The sequence below is a fragment of the Amblyraja radiata genome, chromosome 32 (assembly GCF_010909765.2).
Source record: "Amblyraja radiata isolate CabotCenter1 chromosome 32, sAmbRad1.1.pri, whole genome shotgun sequence".
Lineage (NCBI taxonomy): Eukaryota > Metazoa > Chordata > Chondrichthyes > Rajiformes > Rajidae > Amblyraja > Amblyraja radiata.
In genome coordinates, this window is record NC_045987.1 from 30219204 (window position 1) to 30240857 (window position 21654).

General features: G+C 46.8%; 1 protein-coding gene across 1 annotated transcript; it reads right to left on the reverse strand.

The window, feature by feature from the left end:
* Positions 1-707: 707 nt before the first annotated feature.
* Positions 708-17786, reverse strand: LOC116990712 (zinc finger protein 135-like). Its single transcript, XM_033048637.1, has 3 exons — positions 17676-17786; positions 2428-2476; positions 708-2388 (listed from the first exon to the last, which is right to left on the reverse strand). The coding sequence occupies exon 3, from the start codon at positions 2341-2343 to the stop codon at positions 1219-1221; it is 1125 nt and encodes a 374-aa protein (XP_032904528.1). The 5' UTR covers positions 2344-2388; positions 2428-2476; positions 17676-17786; the 3' UTR covers positions 708-1218.
* Between the last annotated feature and the right edge of the window lie 3868 nt (positions 17787-21654).

A 21654-nucleotide genomic window follows, 5' to 3' on the forward strand; every position in this document is an offset into this window, starting at 1 on the left:
CCCATATAAAATTAGTGATAGTAGAATCTAGTTTTTTGAAAAAGTATTTTGGAATATATATTGGGATCGCTTGAAACAAATATATTAATTGTGGTAAGAAAGTCATTTTTATAGCATTAATTCTACCTATCAATGAGAGCGGGAGCGTTTTCCAAAATTTACTCATATCATTCAGTTTATTTAATTGTGGCATAAAATTGGCACTAAATAATGATTTGTGTCTTCTCGTAATTTGAATACCCAGATACTTGAATTTTTCTGTTGCAATTTTGAAGGGGAATTTTAGTTAGTGTAATATTTAACCTGTCAGATAGGTATAGTCAGTTTTTGCACCTATTATCATAATATGCCTATAGAAATTTCCTTGCAACCTGTATATTTTGTTGTGGATAGATTATGTCGGAAGCGAGAGTGTTTCTGTACAATAGCAATAACAACCCATGCTATGGTAATTTTTGGTCCTTCACAGAAAACATGCTTGCATCAATCTGTAGTGTGCATGGTTAAGCATATATGTTACCATGGTCCAAGATTTATTGACACAGGTTGATCATACGCTGAATAATCCAACCACATTTTAGTTTGGAAGTGGAATGAACTAATAGAAATTGCATTAATTGCAATGGGTGTAAAAAGAGTTGAGATACTGTCTTATAATTTTGCTGAATGTCATTGTGGGATATATCATGTCTTGATTGGTGGATATGTTTAGTTTGTGACTTTATTTGAAGCAGAAATATGTGAATGCTTCATTGAGTATAATTCCGACTGGTAACTACGCACTTCGTCCGAGCACATTATCGCAGGTGTCATGCAAGCCATCTTAAATGACCACCTAAACTGTCATTTGGCAACCTAAAAAGCTGCCAAGGTTGCCCGGCTGGCAACAGGGAAAAAAAGTTAAGCGAGAGCCCTGACAAAGCGTCTGTCTCTGGTGTGTATTCGCTGGTGCTCCAGCAGGCCCCTTGCGTTCTTGAAATGCTTGCCGCAGCGGGAGCAACTCCCGTGAGCTGTCAAACTCCTCACCGCAGTACGGGCAGTCGTAGGGCTGGGCACTGGTATGCACGTACTGGTGAGACAGGACATGGGAGGCCATGGCATAGCGCTCTCCATACACCGGCTGGGGACTGGACGGTCGTCGGCGTGTACCTGCTGGTGGGATTGCAGCTTGAAGGAGTGGGTGAAGCCCTTGCCGCACTAGGTGCTGGTGTAGGGGTGCTAGTCGGTGTGGGTGCGCTGGTGCACCAGCAAGTTGCTGGAGCGGGTGAAGCCCTTGCCGCACTGGGCGCAGGTGTAGGGGCGTTCGCCAGTGTGGGTGCGCAGGTGGTACAGCAGCTTGGTGGAGTGGATGAAGCCCTTACCGCACTGGGTACAGGTGTAGGGGCGCTCCCCGGTGTGGATACGCTGGTGCACCAACAGGCTGTTAGACTGGCTGAAGCCCTTGCCGCACTGTGCGCAGGTGTAGGGGCGCTCGCCGGTGTGGGTGCGCTGGTGCACCAGCAGGCTGTTGGAGCGGGTGAAGCCCTTGCCGCAGTCGCTGCAGGTGTAGGGCCGCTCCCCGTTGTGCAGGCGTCTGTGCTTCTTCAGGTCTGCAGCCGACTTGAAGGCTTTGCTGCAGTCGGAGCAGGTGAAGGGCCGCTCACTGCTGTGCACGCGCTGATGATCCTGCAGCCCTGACAACCAGGTAAAACTCTTACTGCAGGTGGAGCAGCCGAAGGGCTTCTCGCCCGTGTGCACCTTCCGGTGGTTCTTCAGGACCTTCGCCGTCTTGAAGCTCTTGCCACAGTCGGAGCAGGTGAAAGGCCTCTCGCCAGAGTGCACGTAGTTGTGCTGCAGCAGGCTGTCGTAGCGGCTGAAGCTCTTGCTGCACTCCAAGCAGTTGAAGGGGCGTTCTCCTGTGTGCACCCGCTGGTGGATCTTAAGAACATTCGTAGTCTTGAAGACTTTGTCACAGTCGGAGCAGGTGAAGGGCCGCTCACCGCTGTGCAGCCGCCGGTGCTCCTGCAGCCCTGACAAACGGGTAAAGCTCTTGCCACAGATGGAGCAGCCGAAGGGCTTCTCGCCCGTGTGCACCCGTCGGTGGATTTTCAGGCTCTTGGCCGTCTTGAAGCCTTTGCCACAGTCAGAGCACGTGAAAGGCCTCTCGCCGGAGTGCACGCGGTTGTGCTGCTGCAGGCCGTCGTAGCGGGCGAAGTTCTTGCCGCAGTTGGAGCAGTCGAAGGGGCGTTCTCCCGTGTGTACCCGCCGGTGGGTCTCCAGCAGGTACAGCTTCTGCCAGGCCTTGCCACACACGTCGCACTCATAAGGCTTCTCATTGTTGTGCCCCATCATGTGATCCTCCATCGAAGCTCAGCCCCTCGAAGCTCAGCCCGCACACTGAGCAGATGGGAGAGGGGGGCTCACCGGCACCCTAGGCGCCCTCAATAGCCGCTCACGTCCCCGTCTCTCCGTCCACAGCAACGTCCTATCCTAAACCCTGCAGGAGGGGAACACTGAGGGTCAACAAGCTGGTAAACAAGACATTACCATGAAGAGGCGGGGGTGTGGGGGAGGAAGGGGGTGAAGGGGAGGGGGAGGAAGGGGAGGGGGAGGAAGGGGGTGAAGAGGAGGGGGAGGAAGGGGATGGAGAGGAGGGGGTGAAACGGATGGAGAGGAGGGGGTGGGGTGAGGAAGAAGGAGGGATGTCCTGCACCATATCGTCACACCCAATCCAAGGGGGAGTGCCGGTGCCTCACCGCCAGCGCTTGTGGGGAACGTGGATGGGTTACACCATGGCCTCCCGCCGCCAGATGGGCGCTACAGTCGGAGGACCAGAGACGCCCAGCCCTGACACAACTTGCCCATGCCGGCCAACATGCCGCATCTGAGAAAATGTTATATAATAGAATTGCTCAGATAATTACTTTTGTGTGAGGAACCTATGTTAGGTTGCAAGAGAAGGGCTTGAAGTTGGGGTTTTCAGAAATACATGTCCCCACAAAGGAAAAAAATTCATAGAACACACACAGGAGAATAGATGGCTTATCATAGCATGGAAATGTTGATCTGAATAGGCATAGCTTTGTTTGCTTTGAAGCAACTATAACGCTGTAGAAGTTGTATTTGGCTTAGTTTGGTGTTCAGTGTATGTTGTTAATGGGGTCTCTTCCCAGAACATAGGCACCATTTGTTCTTTGTGACACATCTCTGAGCTCCAGTGTGTCACAAAGAGGAATTATGGTTGTTTATACTGGGTCTTAGATAGCAAGGCTAGATAATACAGTCTGTGATTTGGTTTGTGCTATGTTTAAATGTACTTATGTTGAGATAAGAGATATGGCATAGGTGATGGTTATGTGACCTTTGTATAAGGGTGATTTTTTATGTTTATAGAAAACTGAGAAAGTAACTCTGATTTGATCCATGCCAAACGATTAGAGTCTGCATATAGTAATCTTCCACTTGCTGTGTGGAATGCTATTAGTGAGGTCATAAAGAGGCCTTACATTCCTCTCCGCTAGAGGTAGCAGGGGGAGGTCGTAATTCAGAATGAAACTAGACCCGAGCTTGGTAAGAAACAATTATCATTTAACAAGTGACAAGTATATGGCTTTTGTGTGCTTGGAGTTGAGAATTGTGTGATTAGAAATATCTTGCAAGTCTTTACCGACTTTGTAAAAATGGGACCAAACTCATATTTAATCTTTGTAATCCATAAGTAACTGTATTTTAACTATGTAGTTGTAGGGAAATTATTTGTGAAGTGTATTGTGTTTTAATTAGGGTTGTAAGTATTAGACTTTGTTTAAATCTGAAGTTAACCATATAACAACCATATAACAATTACAGCACGGAAACAGGCTATCTCGGCCCTTCTAGTCCGTGCCGAACACTTATTCTCCCCTAGTCCCATCTACCTGCACTCAGACCACAACCCTCCATTCCTTTCCCGTCCATATGCCTATCCAATTTATTTTGAAATTATAAAATCGAACCTGCCTCCACCACTTCCACTGGAAGGTCATTCCACACAGCTACCAATCTCTGAGTAAAGAAGTTCCCCCTCACGTTACCCCTAACTTGTCCCTTAATTCTCAAATTACGTTTTAGAAATAACTTTATTTTCCAAAAGTGAAAATATGTGTTTTGTGTGTATGTATTGTGTGATTGCTGTATGATGTGTCTTTTATATTCTGAGAGGTGGTCTTTGAGAATTGATTTTATTTTTCTGTGGTTTTACTTAGTTGATTGGTCAATGCAAATAAGTTAATGTATGGTAAGCCATAATGATTGGTTAATGGTTTACCACACCTTCTGTACCATAATTGTCTAATACCTATATAATGCTTCGATTTTGTTTCAAAGTTACTGATTCTTTGGACCTGCCCTGGAGCTTTCAGCTCTGTGTTGGAAGATTCAGAATCTTAAGAAATAAATTAGAAAAGCTAAAAGAAGACATGAGGTTGCTTTGGCAAGTAAGGTGAAAGTAAATCCAAAGGGTTTCTACAGCTATATTAATAGCAAAAGGATAACGAGGGATAAAATTGGTCCATTGGAGAGACAGAGTGGACAGCTATCTGCAGAGCCAAAAGAGATGGGGGAGATATTGAACAATTTCTTTTCTTCGGTATTCACCCAGGAGAAGGATATTGAATTATGTGAGGTATGGGAAACTAGTAGAGTAGCTATGGATACTATGAGTTTCAAAGTAAAAGAAGTACTGACACTTTTGAAAAATATAAAAGTGGATAAGTCTCCAGGTCCTGACAGGATATTCCCTTGGACATTTAGGGAAGTTAGTGTAGAAATAGCCGGGGCTATGACAGAAATATTTCAAATGTCATTAGAAACGGGAATAGTCCCCGAGGATTGGCGTACTGCGCATGTTGTTCCATTGTTTAAAAAGGGTTCTAAGAGTAAACCTAGCAATTATAGGCCTGTTAGTTTGACTTCAGTGGTGGGCAAATTAATGGAAAAGATACTTAGAGATAATATATATAAGCATCTGGATAAACAGGGTCTGATTAGGAACAGTCAGCATGGATTTGTGCCTGGAAGGTCATGTTTGACTAATCATCTTGAATTTTTTGAAGAGGGTGCTAGGGAAATTGACGAGGGTAAAGCAGTGGATGTTGTCTATATGGACTTTAGTAAGGCCTTTGACAAGGTTCCTCATGGAAGGTTGGTTAAGAAGGTTCAACTGTTGGGTATAAATGCAGGAGTAGCAAGATGGATTCAACAGTGGCTGAATGGGAGAAGCCAGAGGGTAATGGTGGATGGTTGTTTGTCGGGTTGGAGGCAGGTGACTAGTGGGGTGCCTCAGGGATCGGTGTTGGGTCCTTTGTTGTTTGTCATGTACATCAATGATCTGGATGAAGGTGTGGTAAATTGGATTAGTAAGTATGCAGATGATACCAAGATAGGGGGTGTTGTGGATAATGAAAAGGATTTCCAAAGTCTACAGAGTGATTTAGGCCATTTGGAAGAATGGGCTGAAAGATGGCAGATGGAGTTTAATGCTGATAAATGTGAGGTGCTACACCTTGGCAGGACAAATCAAAATAGGACGTACATGGTAAATGGTTCGGAATTGAAGAATACAGTTGAACAGAGGGATCTGGGAATAACCGTGCATAGTTCCTTGAAGGTGGAATCTCATATAGATAGGGTGGTAAAGAAAGCTTTTGGTATGCTAGCCTTTATAAATCAGAGCATTGAGTATAGAAGCTGGGATGTAATGTTAAAATTGTACAAGGCATTGGTGAGACCAAATCTGGAGTATGGTGTACAATTTTGGTCGCCCAATTATAGGAAGGATGTCAACAAAATAGAGAGAGCAAAGAGGAGATTTACTAGAATGTTGCCTGGGTTTCAACAACTAAGTTACAGAGAAAGGTTGAATAAGTTAGGTCTTTATTCTCTGGAATGCAGAAGGTTAAGGGGGGACATGATAGAGGTGTTTAAAATGATGAGAGGGATAGACAGAGTTGATGTGGATCAGCTTTTCCCTTTGATAAAAGGGAAGTTCAAACAAGAGGACATGACTTCAGAATTAAGGGACAGAAGTTTAGTGGTAACAAGAGGGGGAACTTCTTTACTCAGAGAGTGGTAGCGGTGTGGAATGAGCTTCCAGTGGAAGTGGTGGAGGCAGGTTCGTTGGTATCATTTAAAAATAAATTGGATAGGCATATGGATGAGAAGGGAATGGAGGGTTATGGTATGAGTGCAGGGTGGGACTAAGGGGAAAAAGTTGTTCGGTACGGACTTGTATGGCCGAGATGGCCTGTCTCCGTGCTGTAATTGTTATATGGTTATATGGTTATAACAGCAGCAATGGTTTGAATCAAGTTTTCTTGAATTAGACTGACAAAAGAACTCAGTTTAACACATCTACATAAGTTCCACCTGTCCATCCCGACCAATATGCCCCATCTACACTATTCCCATCTGCCCGCGTTTGGTCCATATCCCATCAAACCTGTCCTATCCACGTACCTGTCCATGTGTCCCTTAAACTTTGTGATGGTCCCTGCCTCAACTGCCTTCTCCGGCAGCTCGTTCCATACACCCACCACCCTGTGTGGAAAAGTCTCAGCCATTTCCTATTGACCTGTTTCTGTCTTCAAAGGACCCATATTTGTCTTAAACTCCATTTTTCCTCTTCACATACCTAAAGAAGCTTTTACTATCCTCCTTTATATTCTTGGCTTGCTAACCTTCTTACCTTATCGTTTCTCCCCGTATTGCCTTTTAGTTATCTTCTGTTGCACTTTGAAAGTCGCCCAATCCTCTGGCTTCCCACTCATCTTTGCTACGTTATACTTCTCTTTTATTTATACACTGTCCCCGACTTCACTTGTCAGCCATGGTCGCCCCTTACTTCCCTTGCAATCTTTCTTCCTCTTTGGAATGAACTAATCCTGCACCCTCTGTATTATTCCCAGAAATACCCACCAATGTCGTTCCACTGTCATCCCTGCAAGAGTCTCTTTCCAGTCAACTTTGGCCAGCTCTTCCCTCATGGCTCCATAGTCCCCTTTGTTCAACTGTAATACTGACACTTCCGATGTTGCCTTCTCCCTCTCAAATTGTAGATTAAAACATTATATTATGGTCACTACCTCCTAATGGCTCCTTTACCTCAAGTTCCCTTATCAAATCCATTCATTTCTCAACACTAAACCCAGAATTTCCTTCTCCCTTGATTGGCTCCAGTACAAGCTGCTATAAGAATCCATCACAGAGGCACTGCACAAACTCCTTTCTTGGGGGCCAGTACCAACCTGATTTTCCAAGTCTACCTGTATGTTGAAATTTCCCACAACAACCATAGCATTACCTTTGCGACATGCCAATGTTAACTCTTGATTCATCCGTGTAACCTGCACCGTATATCCAGGCTACTGTTTGGGGCCTGTAGATAACTCCCATTTGGGTCCTTTTACCCTTACAATTCCTCAGTTCTATCCACACTGACTCTACATCTCCTGATTCTATGTCACCCATCGCAAGGGACTGAATTTCATTTCTCATCAACAGATCTACCCCACCCCCTCTGCCCACCTGTCTGTCTTTTTGATAGGACGTATACCCTTGAATATTCAGTTCCCAGCCCTGGTCCTCTTACAGCCATGTCTCTGTAATTCCCACATCATACTTGCCAATTTCTGAGCCTCAAGCTCACCCACTTTATTCCTTATACTTTGTGCATTCATATACTTTTAGTGCATTACTCACTTCAACTTTCACATTGATTCCTATTTCACTTGGCCATATTCTCCTATGCCTTCGTGATCTTTCTGCCTTCGTTAATGCCCCGTTAATTCTGTGGTCTTTCTTAACTTTTCCTATATTCTCTTTCCCTTTAACTCCATCCTTGTATTTCCAATTTGTCTCCCCCCTCCCCCCGCTATTTAGTTTAAACCCACCCGTGTAGCAGTGGAAACCATGCCTGCCAGAATGCTGGTCCCCCGCCTGCAACCAGTCCCTTTTGTAAAATTCACCCTTACCCCAAAACAGATCCCAGTGGTCTAAGAATATATTCGCTGCTCCCTGCACCAGCTCCGCAGACACACATTCAGATCCCCTATCTCCCTGTTCCTGCCCTCACCAGCACGAGGAACTGGAAGCAAACCGGTGATAACCACCTTGGATTTCACGCTTTTCAGCCTTCTTCCGAGCTCTCTGAAGCAGGGCTGTGGAGTCGGAGTCGTCGGAATCGGTATCAAAGTCCTGACTCTGACTCCGACCTCAACATAAATTTCAGAGACAACGTAAATCACTGCCTTATCCACCTACTTGGTCTCCACTGTTGTCTGTGGCAAAGAATTCCACATTCAACACCCTCTGACGAAAGAAATTCCACCTCATCTCATTTCTATAAGAACGTCCTTTAATTCTGAGGCTATGACCCCTTGGTCCTAGACTCTCCCACAAGTAGGAGCAGACTTAGGCTATTTGGCCCATCAAATCCACACTGCCATTCAATCTTGACTGATCTACCTCTCCCTCCTAACCCAATTTTCCTGCCTTCTCCCCATAACCACTGACACTACTGACCAATTTTACTTTAGTACCATCTGCAAACTTGCTAATCATGCCGTGTATGTTCTCAAGATGAATTAATATATGGTAATAAAGTTAAACTGAATTTGAGAAAAGACGTCCTTGTGATTGAGGCAGTTCACGAGATTGTTCCCTGGGATGGCGGGACTGTCATATGAGGAAAGATTGAAAAGACTAGGCTTGTATTCACTGGAGTTTAGAAGGATGAAGGGGTATCTTATAGAAACATATCAAATGATACAAGGACTGGACAAGCCAGATGGCTTGTCTGGCTTGGCCTGACCTGATGGTATACCCGGTCGTGTTCTAAAAACCTGTGCGGACCAACTGGCTGGAGTTTCTACGGACATTTTCAACCTCTCACTTCTGAGGTCTGAGGTCCCCACCTGCTTTAAAAGTGCATTAATTATACCAGTGCCCAAGAAGAGTAAGATGACGTGCCTCAATGACTATCGACCAATGGCACTAATGCCGGTAGTGATGAAGTGCTTTGAGAGGTTGATCATGGAGCAAATCAACTCCTACCTCGACAAAAACCTGGACCCACTGCAGTTCGCTTACCGCCACAACAGATCAACGGTGGATGCTCTCTCACTGGCCCTCCACTCCGCTCTGGACCACTTGGACAACAAAAACCTCATATGTCAGGCTGTTATGCATCGATGACAGCTCGGCATTTAACACAATCATCCCCTCCAAGCTGGTTACCAAACTCGCAGAACTGGGTCTCTGCGCATCCCTCTGCAATTGGATTGTCGACTTATTCACAGACCACAGTCTGTTCGTATTGGTAGAAATGTGTCAGCCTCAATAACAATCAGCCACGGGAGCACCTCAAGGCTGCATGCTCAGCCCCCTGCTGTACTCACTCTATACTCATGACTGCGTAGCCAGTCACAGTGCGAACTCCATCATCAAGTTCGCTGTTGTGGGACGTATCACTGATGGGGATGAGTCAGAGTATAGAAAAGAGATCGAGCAACTGTCCATATGGTGCCAGCGCAATAACCTGGCCCTCAACACCAGCAAAACCAAGGAACTGATTGTGGACTTTGGAAGGAATAGGAGGGGGACCCATCGCCCCGTTTATATCAACGGGTCGATGGTTGAAAGGGTCAAGAGCTTCAAATTCCTGTGCATGCACATCTCTGAAGATCTTTCCTGGTCCGAGAACACTAATGCAATTATCAAGAAAGCTCATCAGCGCCTCTACTTCCTGAGATGATTACGGATAGTTGGTTTGTCAAGGAGGACTCTCTCTAACTTCTACAGGTGCACAGTAGAGAGCAGTCTGACCGGTTGCATCGTGGCTTGCTTCGGCAACTTGAGCGTCCTGGAGAGGAAAAGACTACAAAAAGTAGTAAACACTGCCCAGTCCATCACCTGCTCTGACCTTCCTTCCATCGAGGGGATTTATCGCAGTCGCTGCCTCAAAAAGGCTGGCAATATCATCAAAGACCCACACCATTCTGGCCACACACTCATCTCTCCCTGCTACCTTCAGGTAGAAGGTACAGGAGCCTGAAGACTGCAACAACCAGGTTCAGGAATAGATATTTCCCCACAGCCATCAGGCTATTCAACCTGGCTCGGACAAACCTCTGATTATTAATAGCCCATTGTCTGTTATTTGCACTTTATCAGTTTATTTATTCATGTGTGTATATTATGGTATATGGACACACTGATCTGTTTTGTAGTAAATGCCTACTATGTTCTGATGCAAAGCAAGAATTTCATTGTCCTATCAGGGACACATGACAGTAAACTCACTTGAACTTGAGCTTGAGATGCAGGAAAAATGTTCCCAATGTTAGGCGAGTCCAGAACCAGGGGTCACAGTCTTAGAATAAAGGGGAGGTCATTTAAGACTGAGGTGAGAAAAAACATTTTCACCCAGAGAGTTGTGAATTTATGGAATTCCCTGCCACAGAGGGCAGTGGAGGCCAAGTCACTGGATGGATTTAAGAGAGAGTTGGATAGAGCTCTAGGTGCTAGTGGAGTCAAGGGATATGGGGAGAAGGCAGGCACGGGTTATTGATAAGGGACGATCAGCCATGATCACAATGAATAGCGGTGCTGGCTCGAAGGGCCAAATGGCCTCCTCCTGCACCTATTTTCTATGTTTCTATGTTTCTATGAAGAGAATCAGGCCATGCTGACCATATGCCTCGTTCCACATGACAATAAACAAAACTCTCAGATCCCCTATCTCCCTGTTCCTGCCCCAGAAAAAGAAATAAGTTCAGAAACATTAAAAAATTTGCAGCAAATTGCGGACGCAGCCCAGACCATCACACAATCCAACCTCCCTTCCATTGACCCCATTTATACCTCATGCTGCCTCGGCAAGGCCAGCAGCTTAATCAAGGACCAGTCTTACCCTGGCCACTCCCTCTTCTCCCCTCACCCATCAGGCAAAATGTACAGGTGTGAAAACGCACACCTCCAGATTCAGGGACAGTTACTTCCCAGCTGTTATCAGGCAACTGAACCATCCTCCCACAACCAGAGAGCAGTGTTGAACTACTATCTACCACTTTAGTGACCCTCAGACTATCCTTGATCGGACTTTGCTGGTTTTACCTTGCACCATACATTATCCCCTTATCATGTATCTGTACACTGTAAATAGCTCGATTGTAACCATGCATTGGCTTTCTGCTGACTGGTTAGCACGCAATTAAAGCTTTTCTCTTACCTCGGTACACGTGACAATAAACTCAACTGAACTGAAACTGAAGTTGGACACAAAATGCTGGAATAACACAGTGGGACATGCAGAATCTCTGGAGAGAAAGGAATATGAAGAAGGGTCTCGACCCGAACGTTACCCATTCCTTCTATCCAGAAATGCTTCCTGTCCCGCTGAGTTACTCCAGGATTTTGTATCTATCATCGGTTTTAACCAGCATCTGCAGTTCCTTCCTACACATAAATTAAAACTGAACTGAACTACTGGAAACTTTATAAATCCCAGCTGGTTCAGTGAGGATGTTCGGGGGAAGAAGCCTCCAGCTTTCACCCTTACATAACGCTAAGCCTCAGCAGTGAAATCTGCCCCCTGTTAGAGGTGGATCATAAATGCCAATAACACCATCACCACCCACAAATGATGACATCTTTAAAATATGCCCAACATCTGGCAAACATCTGGTGTCTAATCTCACACATTGCCATGCTGATAAAACCCTGCTGCTGCAAAGCAGCTACACACGGAGAGAACTTCAGCACATAGAATCATATAATCAGGCTGGGGGCCGAATGACCTCCTCCTGCACCTATTTTCTATGTTTATATGTTTCTATGAAGAGAATCAGGCCATGCTGACCATATGCCTCGTTCCACATGACAATAAACAAAACTCTCAGATCCCCTATCTCCCTGTTCCTGCCCCAGAAAAAGAAATAAGTTCAGAAACATTAAAAAAATTGCAGCAAATTGCGGACGCAGCCCAGACCATCACACAATCCAACCTCCCTTCCATTGACCCCATTTATACCTCATGCTGCCTCGGCAAGGCCAGCAGCTTAATCAAGGACCAGTCTTACCCTGGCCACTCCCTCTTCTCCCCTCACCCATCAGGCAAAATGTACAGGTGTGAAAACGCACACCTCCAGATTCAGGGACAGTTACTTCCCAGCTGTTATCAGGCAACTGAACCATCCTCCCACAACCAGAGAGCAGTGTTGAACTACTATCTACCACTTTAGTGACCCTCAGACTATCCTTGATCGGACTTTGCTGGTTTTACCTTGCACCATACATTATCCCCTTATCATGTATCTGTACACTGTAAATAGCTCGATTGTAACCATGCATTGGCTTTCTGCTGACCGGTTAGCACGCAATTAAAGCTTTTCTCTTACCTCGGTACACGTGACAATAAACTCAACTGAATTGAAACTGAAGTTGGACACAAAATGCTGGAATAACACAGTGGGACATGCAGAATCTCTGGAGAGAAAGGAATATGAAGAAGGGTCTCGACCCGAACGTTACCCATTCCTTCTATCCAGAAATGCTTCCTGTCCCGCTGAGTTATTCCAGCATTTTGTATCTATCATCGGTTTTAACCAGCATCTGCAGTTCCTTCCTACACATAAATTAAAACTGAACTGAACTACTGGAAACTTTATAAATCCCAGCTGGTTCAGTGAGGATGTTCGGGGGAAGAAGCCTCCAGCTTTCACCCTTACATAACGCTAAGCCTCAGCAGTGAAATCTGCCCCCTGTTAGAGGTGGATCATAAATGCCAATAACACCATCACCACCCACAAATGATGACATCTTTAAAATATGCCCAACATCTGGCAAACATCTGGTGTCTAATCTCACACATTGCCATGCCGATAAAACCCTGCTGCTGCAAAGCAGCTACACACGGAGAGAACTTCAGCACATAGAATCATATAATCAGGCTGGCTCGACGGGCCGAATGGCCTCCTCCTGCACCTATTTTTCTATTTTTCATTTGGAGTATTGTGAGCAATTTTAGGCACTATATCTGAGGAAGGATGTGCTGGATCTGCAGAGGAGGTTTGTAAGGATGATTAATTAGTAATGTTGATCTATGATGAGCGTTTGGCGGCACTGGGCCTGTACTTTAGAACAATGAGGGAGGGACCTCATTGAAACAGAGAATAGTGAAAGGCTTGGATAGAGTGGATGTTTCCACTAGTGGGAGAGTCTAGGACTAGAGGTAATAAACTCAGAATTAGAGGATGTTCTTTAAGGGAGGAGAGGAGGTGGAATTTTTTTTTAGTCAGCGGGTGGTGAATCTGTGGTGTTTATAAGAAGATTGACCTCAGCTTCTCACAGACAGCCAGTGACATCACAATGGGGCGTTGCCAATGGTAACGGCAGCATGAGGTTACTGCCCCTGTACCAATATCTGAAGGGGCTGCTCCTGCTTGCATCGGTAGTGGGGAAACTACTAGTCAGTTATTAAAGATGGGATAGCAGCACATTTGGAAAGTGGTGAAATCATTTGACAGTCAGCATGGATTTACAAAAGGTAAATCATGTCTGACGAATCTTATAGAATTTTTCGAGGATGTAACTAGTAGCGTGGGTAGGGGAGAACCAGTGGATGTGGTGTATCTGGACTTCCAGAAGGCTTTCGACAAGGTCCCACATAAGAGATTAGTATACAAACTTAAAGCACACGGCATTGGGGGTTCAGTATTGATATGGATAGAGAACTGTCTGGCAAACAGGAAGCAAAGAGTAGGAGTAAACGGGTCCTTTTCACAATGGCAGGCAGTGACTAGTGGGGTACCGCAAGGCTCAGTGCTGGGACCCCAGCTATTTACTATATATATTAATGATCTGGATGAGGGAATTGAAGGCAATATCTCCAAGTTTGCGGATGACACTAAGCTGGGGGGCAGTGTTAGCTGTGAGGAGGATGCTAGGAGACTGCAAGGTGACTTGGATAGGCTGGGTGAGTGGGCAAATGTTTGGCAGATGCAGTATAATGTGGATAAATGTGAGGTTATCCATTTTGGTGGCAAAAACAGGAAAGCAGACTATTATCTAAATGGTGGCCGACTAGGAAAAGGGGAGATGCAGCGAGACCTGGGTGTCATGGTACACCAGTCATTGAAAGTAGGCATGCAGGTGCAGCAGGCAGTGAAGAAAGCGAATGGTATGTTAGCTTTCATAGCAAAAGGATTTGAGTATAGGAGCAGGGAGGTTCTACTGCAGTTGTACAGGGTCTTGGTGAGACCACACCTGGAATATTGCGTAGTTTTGGTCTCCAAATCTGAGGAAGGACATTATTGCCATAGAGGGAGTGCAGAGAAGGTTCACCAGACTGATTCTTGGGATGTCAGGACTGTCTTATGAAGAAAGACTGAATAGACTTGGTTTATACTCTCTAGAATTTAGGAGATTGAGAGGGGATCTTATAGAAACTTATAAAATTCTTAAGGGGTTGGACAGGCTAGATGCAGGAAGATTGCTCCCGATGTTGGGGAAGTCCAGGACAAGGGGTCACAGCTTAAGGATAAGGGGGAAATCCTTTAAAACCGAGATGAGAAGAACTTTTTTCACACAGAGAGTGGTGAATCTCTGGAACTCTCTGCCACAGAGGGTAGTCGAGGCCAGTTCATTTTTGGCTATATTTAAGAGGGAGTTAGATGTGGCCCTTGTGGCTAAGGGGATCAGAGGGTATGGAGAGAAGGCAGGTACGGGATACTGAGTTGGATGATCAGCCATGATCATATTGAATGGCGGTGCAAGCTCGAAGGGCCGAATGGCCTACTCCTGCACCTAATTTCTATGTTTCTATGTCTATGTTTAGTCCCACCCATGTCCTTTAGTATCTTTGCTCCCATCATCCTGGTGTTTGGACACAAGGCAGGTAGTGGGGAGTGCAGATTCAGAGGGGGGGGGGGGGGATTTCCCTGATGGTCTGCTCCTGGGCCTGGTCGAGATGCCAATTCACGGGTCCAGGCAGCGGGCGGTCGATGGTCACACCAGAGTCGGCTCCCTCCCCTCTTCCGGGCCTACGTCCATGCTCGCCTGTACGTGTAGAGGGAACACGCAGTGTCCATGGGGACGCTGGAGGCCTTCCGTCAACACAGGTCGCCTCGGGGGGAGGAGAATGCTGAGCGCTGCCATTGAGGGAGAGAGAGAGAGAGAGAGAGAGAGAGGGAGAGAGACAGAGTACCCGCAACCTCCTCTACACGTCGAGTCCACACTGCCTAACCCCTCATCGCCCCCACACCCATCCCGGTCTCCCTCGGCCCCCTCAACCCCCCCATCTCCACCCCCCGCACTCCGCCAACCCCCCCGACAATGCCTCCATAAATTCCATAATTTTCCATGTGGGGGGGGGGTAATGGTGGTATTGGCGCCGGGGGGTGTACCGAAGCCGCGCCACCCCCCTCCGCCCGTGTTGGGAGATAGGGCCCAATGGGTCCAACATGATCTAGTAAGAATATAAATATCATAGTTATTATAGAACAGAATATAGCATGTTGTTGTAGAATATAGTCTTTGTTATGGAATAGAATAGAGCATAGAACAGTCCAGCACAGGAACGGGCCCTTCAGCCCACAATGTCCATGTTGAAAAAGATGCAAATAACATCCAATTTCTTCATTTTATTCAATGATTTTTATCCAATGCATGGAAAAGGCCGTTCGGCCCACCTTTTCCAGCTTGACAACATCTTTCCTATAATACGGTGACCAAAACTGAGCACAATACTCTTCACTCAATGCTCTGACTGATGAAGGCCAATGTACTGAAAGCCTTCTTGACCACCCTGTCTACCTGTGATACCACTTTCAAGGAGCTATGTCTCTGCAATTGAATTTCGATCACAAAAATAACCTGTTTTTAAAAACACAGCAGGCATCTCCCCCACACCGCGACGTTTAGGTCAATTATCCACAATAATAGGTGGAGTGAACAAGAGACTATGCATCTACACGATCTATTCCTCTCATGATTTTACTCATCACCCATCATCTTCCTGTGATCCAAGGAATAGTCCTAGCCTACACAACCTCTCCCTATAGTTCAGACCCTCTAGACCTGGAAACATCCACGTAAATCTTCTCCGTGTCCTTTCCACCTTGACGACATCTTTCATAGAAACATAGAAAATAGGTGCAGGAGTAGGCAATTCAGCCCTTCGAGCCTGCACCGCCATTTTATATGATCATAGCTGATCATCCAACTCAGTATCCTGTACCTACTCAGTATCCTGTACATTACTATCCTGTTCCTAACATAGTGACCAAAATTGAACACAAAACTCTAAATGTGGCCTCACCAACGTCTGATACAACTGCAACATGATTTACAGGTATTAAACATAGAAACATAGAAATTAGGTGCAGGAGTAGGCCATTCGGCCCTTCGAGCCTGCACCGCCATTCAATATGATCATGGCTGATCATCCAACTCAGTATCCCGTACCTGCCTTCTCTCCATACCCTCTGATCCCCTTAGCCACAAGGGCCACATCTAACTCCCTCTTAAATATAGCCAATGAACTGGCCTCGACTACCCTCTGTGGCAGGGAGTTCCAGAGATTCACCACTCTCTGTGTGAAAAAAGTTCTTCTCATCTCGGTTTTAAAAGATTTCCCCCTTATCCTTAAGCTGTGACCCCTTGTCCTGGACTTCCCCAACATCGGGAGCAATCTTCCTGCATCTAGCCTGTCCAACCCCTTAAGATTTAAACATTAAATTCCTTTCATTTGGCCTATAAACCCATGACAATGAGATTTTAAAATTATGTTATATTCTGAATTCTTGTGTGAATGTTATTTGGACACTTAGGCCATTTAAAAATGTTAATCTATTCTTAAGAAATGGATAGATGTTTAGATCTAGTAATTGAATTTTGGAATTAGCTACAATTAGGTAACTAACTAATTATATGCTTTAATTTCAAGTCATCTAAGTAAGATTGTTTCATATTTGTTTCAGAATGCTTCAATCTATAATAACTGAACATTTCTTTCAGTTCTCTTAAATTTTAAGAAAGTTATGGGCTTTTAAATGTTCTCGATCACAGCTTTTGTGTTAAGTCAATGAAACAAGATGCCAGTTTCCGAGTATGAAAATGGCCATAACTTTTTTAATACTGAAGATATGAAAGTTAATTAGGTTTCAAATTAAACTTCTTTTTATGCTTTATCTGATGGGATAAATTAAACACTTGATTTTTTTAAATCTCAACATTTTGTAACATTGCTAATTCGTGTGGTTCTTATGAAATATCAACTTGTGTAATGTCATCACAGGAGATTTAGAATTCTTTTACCGAGGGGTCGGGGTCGGATGTTTTGGGTCCGACTCCGCAGCCCAGTTTATTCCGCTCCCCTGTGTGTTTATAACATTATTTACCTCAGGTCTCCCCCAGACCGGGTTTATTCATCCAGACTTGTAGTTTATGTCGAGATTTACCTCAGGTCTCCTCCAGACCCGGTTTATTTCGCTCCGCTGCTGATTTATAACGTTATTTACCTCAGTGAATAAGAGGGGTAGGTTTATAACGAGTCTGGCCCCAGTTTTCACCACAGACGTGTACTTTATGTGGTGATTTACCTCAGTTATCCCCCATATTGATCCTATCCCGCTCCCCTGCTGATGTATAACATTATTTACCTCAGCGACGCCACGAACTGCCGCTTCTCCGCCGCCATTTTCATCCGGTCGATGGGGAGACTCGGCCCGGGGCGGAACCGGGACCGTCGGGCGAGCGGCCATCTTGGTGAGGGCAGGTAAGGTCGGCGTCGCTGATTGATCGGCAGTGGGCGGCCATCTTGGTGAGGGATTGACGGTGGGCGTCTTGATTAAAGATCTTATAGCTCCGCTCTTGATTAGAGGTTGACAGTGGCCCTCTTGGTGAGGGGTCACCGTAAGTGGCGCTGGTTGACAGCGGCCCTCTTGGTGAGGGGTCACCGTCAGTGGCGCTGGTTAACGGCGGCCATCTTGTTAGGGTCTCGCCGTTCTTAACGTCATCTTGAGAAGGTACCAATGGCCCACACACTTGTGCTCCATTCTCCCCTCTAAACCTGTCTTGTCCACGCACCTGTCCAAGTGTCTTAGTTTCCAACCCTTCGCCCATCAGTGGAATATGCTTCATGCGCCTGGGACCCACACAAAACTGGTCATATCAACAAACTAGAATGGAGAACTGCAGAGGAAACCAGCACGCTTTTGCATCGGGAACTACAGATGCTGTCCGACCTGGAGTGGAAAACGCTGGAAACAAGAAGGGCAAGGAATAGACTAACCATGTTGTACAAGATTCAAAAGGGGATCTTGGGCATAACTGCAGATAGATACATAACATACTCAACAGAAAGGAGAACAAGAAAGAGAAACAATGTGCAAATGGAAAACCCATTCGCCAGGACAGATATTTATAAGAACTCTTTCTTTGTAAAAACCTTAAGGGAATGGAATAAACTAGACAACAATATAGCAGGGCTGCCAACTCTCACGCTTTGAGCGTGAGACTCACGCCCTCAAGCAAACTCTCACGCCCTCACGCTCATCAGACATTTCTCATGCTCAGTGGTGAGAAATTTTGTGATCAACGAAAATTTCAAAACTCGGATAAACTGCATGGTCCACGGGTGTTGGAGAGCCGGGGCTGCGGGAGGGATGTAAGCAGTACCAGCAACAGGAACAGATGCGGGGAGCCGGGACTGGTGAGTTTGCGGCGCTGTCGAGTGTTTGTGCGGCTAGCGATTCGCTCGCTGCAGCTCTGGCCATGGAGCGCTCCGGACAGTGCGAGTGTCCCGGGCCGCGGAGGCGTAGGAAGCGCCGCTGCCGCGAGAGTCTCTGTGCCGAAGGAACAGACTCCCAAAGGGAGGTGGAGAGAGAGAGAGGGGAAGGAGACAGGGGGACAGTGGGGAGAGAGAGAGAGGGGGGGGGGAGAGGAGAGAGAGGGGAGAGACAGAGGGGGCGTGAATGAAGAGGGGAGAGAGGTGGCTGAGGGGGGAAGAGAGGTGAGAGAGAGGGAAGAGAGGGGGTGGGAGAGAATGGGAGAGAGAGAGAGGGGAAAAGATTGAGAGATGGGGGGGCAAAGAGAAAGAGGAGATAGAGACAGAGGAGAAAGAGAGAGGGGAGAGAGAGCCAGGGGGAGGGTGAGGTGGGATGGAGAAATGGAGGAGAGAGGGAGAGAGAGATGAGAGAGAGAGGGGAGGAAGAGATAGGTGAGAGGAGAGACGAAGAGAGAGGGGAGAGTGGTAGCGAGGGAGAGATAGAGAGGAGGGGGGAGAGGGGGGAAAGAGGGAGGGATGAGAGAAGAGGGGGAGAGAGGGAAGAAGAGAGGGGAGAGAGAGAGGGGGGAGAGAGTTAGGGAAAGAGGGGAGATGAGAGTTAGGGGAAAAGAGAAGGGATGAGAGGGGGTGGTAGAGAGGAGAGAGGGGAAGAGGGAGGGGGAGGAGAGTGAGGTGGGAGGGAGAGAGGGAAGAGAGAGGGGGAGAGAGAGGAGAGGAAGGGAGAGAGGGGAAGAGAGGAGAGAGGGGGGCAGAGAGAGTTAGGGGAAAGGTGAGAGAGAGTTAGGGGAAATAGAGGGGAGAGGGGGGAGAGAGAGGAAGAGAGGGAGAGTGAGGTGGGAGAGAGGGGGAAGAGAGAGAGAGGGAGAGAGAGAGGGGGAGAGAGATGGGAGTGAGAGGGGAAGAGAGGAGAGAAAAAGGGAGGAGAGAGAGGGGAGAGAGAAGAGAGGGAGGGGAGAGAGTGAGAGGGTGAGACGGGAGAGAGGAGAGAGAGGTGAGGGAGGGGGTGGAGAGCGGTTGAGAGGAGAGAGAGCAGAAGAGAGAGAGGGATGAGAGTGAGGTGGGTGGACAGGAGAGAAGAGCGAGAGGGGAGAGAAAGAGCTGGAGAGAGAGGAGAGAGAGAGGGGAGAGACGGGAGCGGGGGTTGAGAGGCAGGGCTGCCACCTCCCATGCATTGAGCGTGAGAATCACGCATTTCACCCAAATTCTCATGTGTTCACAAATTTCTCTCGCTCTGTTGTGACAAATTCCTGTGATCAACGAAAATTTCAAAAACTCATATCCAACCTGCATGGGCCACGGGTGTTGAAAGCAGAAGCAGCGGCAGGACAGATGCGGCCGGGGAGCGGGCTGGCCAGTGTTTGCCGGGCTGGCGAGTCGCTCACTGCAGCGTCCGGCACATGGAGCAGCCTCAGTGCAAGAGTCCCGGGCCGTCGGTGGCGTCGAAGCGTTGCGCTGCTGCCGTGAGAGTCTCTGTGCGGAATTCGCCCAGGTGACGGCATGGATCAGGCTGCGGCTCGGGCATCATGGAGGACAACCAAGTGGCGCTGCAGTAAGTACCAAGCACTGGGTAGATACGGTGGAAGATAGTGGACTTCAAATGGAGGTGGTTGGTGAAAGCATCCGCTGCCCTGCTACGATTTTCACTACTGTAACTGCCAGGAAAACTGTTCCCGATGTTGGGGGCATTCAGAACCATGGGTCACAGTTTTAAGATAAAGGGGGGGCAGTTAGGACTGAGATGAGAACAAACTTTCTTCACGCAGAGAGATGTGAATATGTGGAATTCTCTGCCACAGAAGGCAGTGCAGGCCAATTCACTGGATGTTTTCAAGAGAGTTACATTTAGTTCTTGGGGCTAACAACATCAAGGGATATGGGGAAAAAAACAGGAAAGAGGTACTGATTTTAGATGAATAGCCGCGGCATTGCACTTTTCATATCATTGCACATCTCGTATGTGTATGTGACGAATAAACTTGACTTGACTTGACTTGAATAGCCATGATCATATTGAATGGCCAGTGCTGGCTCGAAGGGCCAATGGCCTATTCCTGCACCTATTTTCTATGTTTCTATGCTTGAGTATATGGCAATAAAACTCGATCACTTGATTTTGAAGCATTCATGCATGATGGATGGTATAATGTAGTCATAGAGTGATACAGTGTGAAAACAGGCCCTTCGGTGCAACTTGCCCACACCCGCCAAACATGTCCCTGCTACGCCACCTGCTTTTGGTCCATACCTCCAAACCTGTCCTATCCATGTATCGTCTAACTTTTTTCTTAAATGTTGGGATGGTCCCTGCCTCAACTACCTCCTCTGGCAGCTTGTTCCATACACCCATCACCCTTTGTGTGGCTAAAGTTACCCCTTAAAAAGTGACCTCTTAAAAATACTTCATACAAAAAACATTAAAATCATACTTCGACAGTGCACTAAAACATGATTTTAATACATCAAATTTCAAAAGGTTCCTACCCTGGGAGGGGGTACACCCGTCTTCCACACCCTCTACCCACTCGGTTGCTCCCTCCACAGCCTCCCCCCTTTCAAAAACGCTCCAATCCAATTTAAAGCACATTCAAGTGTAAGTTAAAAGACTCGCTACAGTATGCACCATATAGCACAATTTCAAGCTGAAAAATGCAAATGTTCCGTACCAATGGGAGAGGGACACCCTCCTCCCCCCCCCCCCCCCACGGTCGCTATGCTCCCTCGGGCTTAGTCTTTCGCAATTTCTCACTCCCAACTCTCACCCAATGCAGCAGTGCGCACACACACACACACAGGGAGACAAACACACGCACACACAGGGAGACAAACACACGCACACACAGGGAGACAGACAC